Source organism: Cicer arietinum, chromosome 1 (assembly GCF_000331145.2).
Source record: "Cicer arietinum cultivar CDC Frontier isolate Library 1 chromosome 1, Cicar.CDCFrontier_v2.0, whole genome shotgun sequence".
Classification (NCBI taxonomy): domain Eukaryota; kingdom Viridiplantae; phylum Streptophyta; class Magnoliopsida; order Fabales; family Fabaceae; genus Cicer; species Cicer arietinum.
Window position 1 is genome coordinate 760,098 of NC_021160.2, and position 10,101 is coordinate 770,198.

Genomic DNA, 10,101 nt, shown 5'->3' on the forward strand with positions numbered 1-10,101 from the left:
TATATATAAATTCAATCCTTTAATGGAAAAAGTTCTTATAATATTTTAAATATAACTTAAAAAATTCATTTAAAAATTCGAATAACACACATAAATTGAGTTAAAAAATTATAAATGTAAATTATTTGAGCAATCATTGTATAATGAAAAATTACAAATAAACTTAAACTAAAGATGATATGTTTATAAAGACCGTAAATCTATCTAATCTAAAAAAAGATGAGAAAAATTTGGTGTGTGGAATGGAAGGTGTAGAAAGTAGAGGTAGGGGAAAGGATAGATTCACGTGATATTTCAAAACGGTACCCCTATTTTGGCGTTTTATTTAATGTGATCATAAATTGAATTTGAATTAAACATGCCATGGTTCTGCATATATCATGTCACGCTACTCTAATTCGGTTTGTACGTGACACACACACTTTCATTGCCATTCTGTTGCTTAATTGTCTCTTAGTGTGAGCTAGCTGTTTTGGTGTACAAATTGAAGGTTTTTCGTGTTCATTAGGCACTCCCATTTACTTTTCCACTTCATTCATTTCCTTGCTATTATGTAAAAGGTAAGAACATGACAAAATAAAGAACTACTAGTCTACTACAATCAATGATTTTTGTTACTATTTTTTCTTGTTCTACAAGTAGTGCCAACTACAGATTAAATTTGTTTTCGAATCAAGTAAGTACCTATGTATAGGCCCAATTTCAGGACCTTTATTCTGCTGCCGTATTCATATTCAATCAGTTTCTCAATCATTGGGATTCTTCTCATTACTTTAATTCGTCTATAATTTCCATTTCAATTCAAGGTTGGTATGTGATGAATGATTATGTGTGCCTAACCTCATTATAGTCAAACATTACATTAATTTCATGCTTAATTATACACTACTTTGTTTCTCTCGTAATAATAAATGATTCATTTGAGTATTTCATTCATATTAAGAAAAATGTATAATTAAAAAAGATAATTTATTTTTATTAAATTATTTACGTAAAATAATGTGGCATTATCAATAACAAAATATATTGTATTATAAATGATAAAAATAATAATAATTAAATAATACAATTGAAAAAGAATGCATTGAAAATTGAAAATGACGTATTATCGAGGGACCCAAAAAGTAATAAATTTTATGGGGCAGGTTATGTTGAATTATAAATGATCTATTATGAATCAATACTTTAAAATCACTCATATATCAATAATGACTAATTTTGTCGTACTTACTTAGAAGTATCTTATTTCATTCTTGCATGGTTGGCGATAATTATGAATTACTTCATTAAATATAACTAAAAATGTTGTGATTAAAATTGATATATATATGATTAAAATTTAAGATTAAATACATTAATTTTTTATATAATTTTTTTTGTTTATATGTCATTTTAAAGTAGTAATTTTAAGATACACATATTTCATTTCTTTTAATTTTGACAAACTTACATGTATCATATCATTATATAAAAAGTTACGTACAACAAAAAGAATCACAAACTCTTAATTCCCATAAACGACAACAAATATAATTGTTAATATTCTTTTAGCAATTTTTTAAGTATTAATTTAGAGTATTGTAGAATTTGTCTGTTTCTTTTTTTTTTTTATAGATACATTATTAAACACTAAATGTTCGGAGGTAATCCAGACACTAATATAAATTATCATCATTATAACAATAATAGTTTCAAAAATATCATTTAAATTAAAATAATTAATTTATCCATAAATTAATGTTTTTTTTGGCTAAGCAATAAATTGATGTTTACAATTTTGTTTTTAAATTATGATTTTTTTTTATTGGGAATTTATGCCGTATGTTTCTTTTGTCGTGTTAAAAATAATGATTCAATAAATTAAATCACTACATTTTGCTTGTTTTTTTAGAATATACCAAATTGAGAATTTATAATTTTTTATTGATAATCTACCAAAGTTGCTTGATTCCAAAGAAAATATTAGTATTTTTTTCAAAAATAAAAAATAGAATATTAGTATATTGGACTAAAATCCAACTATAGTTACCCACTTGGAACCGAAAAACACAATTAAGCATTAGTTTAAATTATATCAATTATTGAAGTAAAACTACAAAAAAACAATTCCGTAAATCATTTGATTGAGTTCAATCTAACTATTTTTTTTCAAAAAAGATTGAACTGATCAATAAAAATTAGTCATATCGCAGGTATATATTATATCATCATTAATTAATGTATGGCTGAAAATAAAGGTATAATGTGAATATAACACAACTAAGATCTAGAAAATAAAATCAACGATCAGAAATGCAATAGCATCTCCATATAGATCACTTACGCGGTGATAAGTTAGCGTCACGAGTACCTATTTATAGATTCTTTTTGAATTTTTGGATGACACATTGCTATTATTTAGGAGGGTATATGGCCTTTATGTTTAGTGAAATAGGTAAGTCAAACCTATCTAATTACTTAATTAAAAGAACAAATTAAGTAACACTAAATAATATTTTCTGTTGTGGGTCTAGTCAGAAAAAAGTGTCTATAAAGTTATCAAGTAGAGTGTCCCACAGTGCTGCACTAACTTGGGTTTAATTACAATATATCGTCTAGTATATAAACGGACATAGGTTTAGGTTTAGTTAGATTGCACTATTTATGTAATTTATATTTATTGGCACTAGATGTTGTAACATAATATGTACCCTATATAGGGAATGGGCCATAGGATATGGCCCAGATTCCAAATATTTGAATGGACTAGACAACAACCTTGCGCACTTAAGATTAGATTAATGCTATAATCAATTAAATAAAAAAGATTGGATTCCAAACGTCTAGGACCATATACCACCCATGAGCGGAACTGGTTAAGAGCTTGCAATTTTGTGCTTGAGATTTAATTAGAGGGAAATAAATAAAAGCAATCATGTATAGTCTAATATAATTTGAATGGATAAAACGAAACTTTTCTTTTCTTTCGTATAGGGTTGGCTTAATCGGAATAATATGGAAAAGTTTACTTTCAGTTAATGTGGTTTAGGAATATTTGTTAGTTGGTTAGTGCACTCTAAGTGTTTTCATTTAGTTGTAGAAGTAAGGCACTTCAGCTGCTATATTGTTCCGATTTGGGCTAAGGCCCATTCCATTATAAATCATATATAATAACTCCAAATTATACATGCGTCTCGAATCTCTAAGATTTTTCTCATACTTATAAACCTTAACTTAATCAATCGGGAACAGACAAGAGGCAAAACTCATAGAACCACATTTTCAATTAGGGACACATTCATAAACTTATTTTAAACTTAAAAAATTATCACTTTCAACTTTCAACATATTAATTATATTTTATAATTATACCTTCTAACTAATACTAAATATTAAATGCATCACTCAATAGTTTTTACTTTGTATTTATAATAATAAATACATTAATATTTTATAATATTAAATTGGTCAAATTACTATTCTTCTTTTATTTATTTATTAATGTTTAGTATCTGTCTGTTTTTTTATTGTACTAAACTGTATTTTTTAAGTGTTGTGTTTTTTTATTTTAATTGTTTATATATTTCATTTACTTTCATACAATTAAAAAAAATGTAACATAAGTTTGTATATAATAAATTAATAATAAGAAAACAAAGAGAATTAGAGTGACACAAAAAGTAACATGTGTAAGTTATTATAAAATTAAAAATGTGATTGGATATTTTAAAAGAAAAAACTGTCAAGAATAAATATGTGAGAAAAATAAGCTACACCAAATTGGTGTATTGCCTTTATATATTCAATATATACAAAAGAAGCAGTATAATAATATTAATATTTATTCATAGTATACTATTGTATATTAAATAAAAAAAATACTAATATATTTCATATAAATGTTTAAAATATAACAGTATATAGTATTAACTTTTTAAATATGCTAATATACTAGTAAATGTTTTAGAGGGAAAGGGCCAAAGACCGCCAGCCCCCCATTGGATTCGTCCATGTCTACAACTGTTATGGGCGTTACATTATCAACAAACTTAGATATCACTCTTTTAATGTTATTTCATACCCAAGCTACATAATTTCAATCCCATACTTCCTTGTTTCAATGAAATGTTAGACTATTGTCTTACCGTATCTTCTTTAGTTCGTCCATCCCTTTTTGTTATGTTTATGGGAATCAAATACTTGCGGGTCTTTAACGTGTTTCGATTGGTAACTATTGTTTCGTTACATAAAAATATTTCACATTGTTTGAGAGTCGATGTTAAGGGTATTTTATAAACACCAACATTTTTCAACTCAATGATGATTTTATTTATAAAAGATAAAATCGTGAGGGCTCATGTAAGACTCAAAGTGAATAATACCTCAAAAATCTTTAGATTATATGCTAAAGATTTTTTTAAAAAAAAACATAAGCTACATTTTGTATTTATTTGCTCTAATGAAAATCAATTTTTTTTCTTCTAAAAAGAATTAGTTATAAAAATGGTTTTTATGAGAAACTATTTAAAATATCTTTTCATTTGAAACAATTTTATATTATTTTTAAATTTTGATTTTTTAATTCATAACAAATGAATGAAAACTCTAACAAATGATTACTTTTTTGATAAAAAAATGTGATTATCTTTTAGAAATAAGTTGTAATAAATAGACAAACCCGCTACAAAATAAATAGACAAAATTACAAAATAATTAATGTTAAGATACTTACATTGGATGAGATAAGCTTTGACAATGTGTATATAATTGGAATAAGTATTTTCTTACAAGTCATTAATTTTGTAAGGGTTGAGTTTGACTCAATCCAAATTCAAATATGATATACTAGTTTATGCAAGATCTAACAAGTCATCTGCTATTAAATCACCGGCATTGATCACACTCTAAACTTTAAATCTTTGACGTGAGTGATGTATTAAAAATATAAAATTATATTACATAAGACATGACAATGTGAAATATAAATTGAGATAGTTTTAATCTTACAAACCGTCAATTTTTTAAGAGTTTAGTAGCTTTAACTCAAATTCTCATATCAAGTGCCTCTAATGTTAGTCCATAATTTTGAACAAACAAGGGAGACCTCTTTGAACTTTTAATTATCATTGCGTATATCACAGATAAAGTTTTGATATATATAAACCAATAAGTGAATATGCAAATTGATATATTGACATGAACAAATACATTCCTGAATTATAAAATAATATTTAAAATAATTTATATTTAAATTTTTATTGTTAGATATTATAATATAACATATTAATTGAATATTTGACTCATTTATATTGATCTTATATTAATATCATCATAACATGAACTAATTTATGATGAAATTTAAATATTTCATAGATCAATTTGTGTATAATTAGTCTATGTACAATTATAATTATTCACAAATTTGTTCAAATAAAAATTATATTAATATTGGATCAACGTGTATTCTATTATAGCGTCACACTAAAATTACGACAAAAAATTATTTCATAATTATTTTGATTAATATTTTATAATTTTAAAAATTTATTTATCAATTTGCAAAATTTAAAAATTAATTTAATCAACGTTTACAATTTCATAGGATAATTTACATGTTTACTGCTAAACCAACTTATTAGTTTTGATAAGAGGAATGATTGATGAATTGGAGTATTAGTCATCGAATATTCCTTGGAGCGAAGTCCACTATATCATTTTGACAAGATTCTTAGCTAATTACTACTACTTAACTAAACAGAGTAATTTCGTAACCGTGGCAACAACTTCACACCTCTTCCAAGCGCCAAGTTCCAAGTTTGTAACCTTTAGTAGAAAAGAATGTTATTACTTTCAATCTAATTTAATGAAAAGTATTCAACTGGCAGTTTGAAGATTTACAAGATAAGTGCAGTTTTCTTTACTCAGTGCAATTTTTTATTTGTTTTTTAATTGAAACTTAGGACGATGAACTTTCAATTTATTGTAACTTTGTCTAACTCAGAGATGTGCCCGACATTAGTGGAGATATCTATAAAAAATATATACTCCATCCAACACTCAATTAGTATTAATTTCAATTAATATACCAATAGCGGATAGATACAAACAAATTTAAATTCATTAATAACTATTCGCCACCCTAAATTTACATTATAAAAAAAAAGACAATATCACTCGTGTATTACTAATGTTGAAAATTGAAAAGTGAATTACTCTCGATCACTCTATCGTCTAGTTATAAAAAATAACATTACTTAATATTTCAAAAGAAATAACTATTTTAATTTTTAATATAATATTAATTATTTTTATTTCAGTTGTAGAGTCTAATTATTAGTAATTGCAACACTCCTCTAAAATAATCTCTCACACTTTGTATTTATAATAATTGTGAATACATTAAAATAGAGGTAAATAATTCATCACAAGAGTATTTGAGTCTGTTATTATAGTTTTTTTTTTTTAAATAATAATCACTTTTAGGAGTTTTTAAATATTTGGTACGGCTTTTGAAAACAAAATCATAATCTAAAAATTGTTTAAAACAAGGAGATGTTTTGTGTAGCTTCCATATTTTAATCATTTTTTTAAAAATTGTTTTTTATTAATTTTGACAAACACAACAATTTATAGATATTTTTTTTAATATCTAATAAGTAATTTTTTATTTATTAAATGTCAAAATCACTTATTTTATAATTCATAACAAACAAACCCCGTATATAAATAAGTTTCAGAGTTGTTGCATCCTTAGTCATGCTAAAGATCCCCACGAATAAATACTTTGATTTTAACGATGAGGTAAACTAGCATAACAATTTATGATATGTTTAATTGCAGTTTTAGTATTTTATTTTTATCAATTCGTGCAACTGATCGTTCTATTTAAAAATTCGACAATTTTGATTTCTTATTCAATTTTTAATTAAAAAGTGTAATTTGACATATTTTAAATTACGTCTCAAGTGATCTCATGATGTAGAACCGTCTAGCTCATTAATTATCAATATGTTATTAATTAAATTACAAAAATAAATAATTTTAAAAGTTAGAATCGAAGTTTTTAGAAGATTCTATTACACTTTTACGAGTATTAATCATTTAACATCATTGTATTGTATGACACATCACTTAAAATATATTAAATTATCATTTTTTTAGTTAAAAAATCGAAAGAGATATCAAAATTATTAGATTTTGAAATAAAGAACTAACTTCATAAATTGATTAAAAGAAATATACTAATCAAAATTGTAATTAAATTTTATCTTATTGATATGTTTTTTATGACAAAAAACACAAGCCCCAAGTATAACACAAAGCAAAAAACTGAAAAATCTTTGAAGAAATGATAAAACTCATGTCATCCAATAAGGCGAAAAATAAGAAATCAAATATTCAATTTCTTTGATTAGCTTCACAATGAACATATGAGAGGCTTTCACAATGAACATATGAGAGACTTTAATTGTAATGAGAAAGCTTAGAGAACTATACTACAATACCAAACATTAATTCATATAATATGATCTATACGAGAGACCTTGGTCCATTTTTAATAAGGAAAATAAATATATTTAAATATTTTAAATACGTTTTAGACCAAACACACATTATGTAATAGTTAGATCTTTTTAATTGATATTGTTATTTATGATTTTTTCGTTATCTCTTTTTTACTATTAAAAATTAGTAAAATTTTTATCTTTTATAAAAATCAAATTCTATATCAAAAAAATAAGTATCATCATTCTCTTAATTAGATTATAAAAATTAATAAGACATGTGATATCTTATTATGCTTTACATGCTTATGTAAAGGATTTAAAGGGTTATTGTCCAAAATTATTTTACATTAACTCTCGATGAAAATCCATACGACAGATCACTTCCCTTTTATAAGGGAATTTTTAAAATTCATATATGACATGAAAAGTTGTGGTTTCTTATCGATGAAATCTGTATGTCCATTAACCTAATTTCACTTAAATTAAAAGAAATAGCATCACAGGCATGGAAAAATAGAATAAGGTTTCGTTTACAATTACATAGCTTTGTCTAACTTTGGTGCAAGTAAAATACTATTGTACTTTTCACATTCATTTTTATAAGTATCATCGTATATCACTTTTGATCAAATTATGAGACTTATAGCTAGTGTAACACCAATTTGACTTATTTAAAGGCCTTATTACATTTATATTCTAAAAAACTTTGAATGTAGATTATGTTTATCTAATTTAAGAAGGACTTACCGTTGAATTTTACTTAAAGAAGAAGGTAGAAGAGTAATGGAGTACAAAATTGACGGTAGATGGCCCGTGATTTTCTATCTTGCACAGTTAAATGTCACCATTAAGGAGACTCTCAAACGTGGATTTTCGAAATGCATGTATGTCTTCACCGACACGACAACATGCTCTTGTTTCCATTTTCAAACTTGCTGTTTTGTTTTTGGAATTATATTAAATAATAATAATTAAACATCACATCATTAATATCAAAAACATCGCCTGCTAAGAAAGGGTTGACGAATATTTGATTATTTTTCCTTTGTGCTCTCCCACTGCCACTATAGCGTTATTATAATATTAATACTTAATTATATTGATAATTATTGTTATTATTAAATTAATCGAAAACGATGCAATTATTATGTATTTGTTCCACTTTTCCATTTTGCATGTAAGGTTTGGTTTGCATTTGGGAGTTGAAAAAGTTGGTTCTTTTTTTGTTCACCACCTGTTTGCAGATTTGTTTCTTTGAAATGTTTAGGGATAAACAATAATCATTGGGGAATTGAGTATTACTGTATCTACTACTAGTTTTTAATACATATGTTTCGAAGATTTGGATGGTTTGTGGGTCTGAATCAAAAGAATTTGTCAACTAAAAGGTTGCACAGTGTTGACCGACATGACACTGCAACTCTAAATCATCACTTGCCTATGCTAGATGCTGTTCATGAAGTTGCCATTTACATTCATAGGTTTCATAATCTTGACCTTTTTGAACAAGGGTATGCTTTAATCTCCACCAAATTTGATAAATTTTGTTGTTGTTGTGAATTTCATGTATATTCAGAAACTTTTTTTTCCTCCCTTTCTGTTCTCTATAGATTTCGAGTTTTTTCTTATCTTCTATTCTCATTCTTGTTGTGTAGGTGGTACAGAATCAAGATTACAATGAGATGGGAGGATGGTGAAGACTCTTATCCTGGGATTCCAGCAAGGGTTGTTCAGTATGAAGGTTAAATATGCTATTAACATTGTGATATACTACTCACTATTAGACTATTGGTGTTCTATTGCAGCTATTTCGACTTATGTTTGCAGTGATAAACTAATTTAGTTCATTGAAACACAATTCTTTTGGTTCTCACTTCTCAAATCTTGTTCTTGTAATTTCAAGGGTTTGTTTGTGTGAGGGTGTGTGGGATTTTCCCACAAGCATTTTTCATTCACATTCAAGGTAGTTGATTTATCTTGATTTCAAGTAATATTTTGTAATGTGGGAATCGATTTCTCTTGCCAATGAGTGAGTAATATTTCAATGTGTTTACTGCTACCTTGGATTTTTAATGACATGGTTACCTGTATGCTAAACAAAAGTTAAATGCAATAACAAATGAGTTCGAAATAGTATTTTTGAGTAAGTTCTCGTAAAAACCATTTTTAGATATATAAAGTTAAAATCTCTGAATACGTTTTTTTTCTTTCTGAGTTGCAGCTCCTGAAGTGGGTGCTGACAATTTATGTAGAGTTTGGATGATTGATGATACAGACAACAGTTTTTCGACACCACCATTCCGGATTAAATATGCAAGGCAGGATGTATTTCTTTGTATCATGATCTCATTCTATCTATCTTATGGTGGATATAAGGTCAGTCTTTCCCTCTCATTTGTTCCAAAGTTTATATATATTGGTAATTGAGGATGTTATTTTTGGTTTAACAAACTTAAACAGTCTGAGTAATGAAATATATTAGAAATATGCATATCATAAATATATTTGCTAATGATCAATTTTGTTTATACAGGGGAAATCCTCTGCTGTTATGTTGAAGTTCCAGCTCTTGCACACTCCAACACCTGAAATCCGGTTTGTTTATGGTGCTCTT

The 10,101-nt window shown here is 26.0% G+C and overlaps 1 protein-coding gene across 2 annotated transcripts in view; it reads left to right on the forward strand.

Annotated features, from left to right (window-relative positions):
• The first annotated feature begins 8,250 nt into the window (after window positions 1-8,250).
• The window catches only part of LOC101498432 (uncharacterized), a 6,723-nt gene continuing 4,872 nt past the window's right edge, over window positions 8,251-10,101 (forward strand). Inside the window, exons 1-4 of one of the 2 annotated variants that reach the window (XR_001143519.3) lie at window positions 8,251-8,998; window positions 9,143-9,228; window positions 9,709-9,863; window positions 10,021-10,082. Coding sequence is in view for 1 of the 2 variants with exons in the window: in XM_004485468.4 (XP_004485525.1) it covers window positions 8,817-8,998; window positions 9,143-9,228; window positions 9,709-9,863; window positions 10,021-10,082 (485 nt within the window). In the remaining variant the exon portion in view is untranslated. The remainder of the gene's footprint in view (window positions 8,999-9,142; window positions 9,229-9,708; window positions 9,864-10,020; window positions 10,083-10,101) is intronic. The other variant, XM_004485468.4, reaches the window with a different exon arrangement.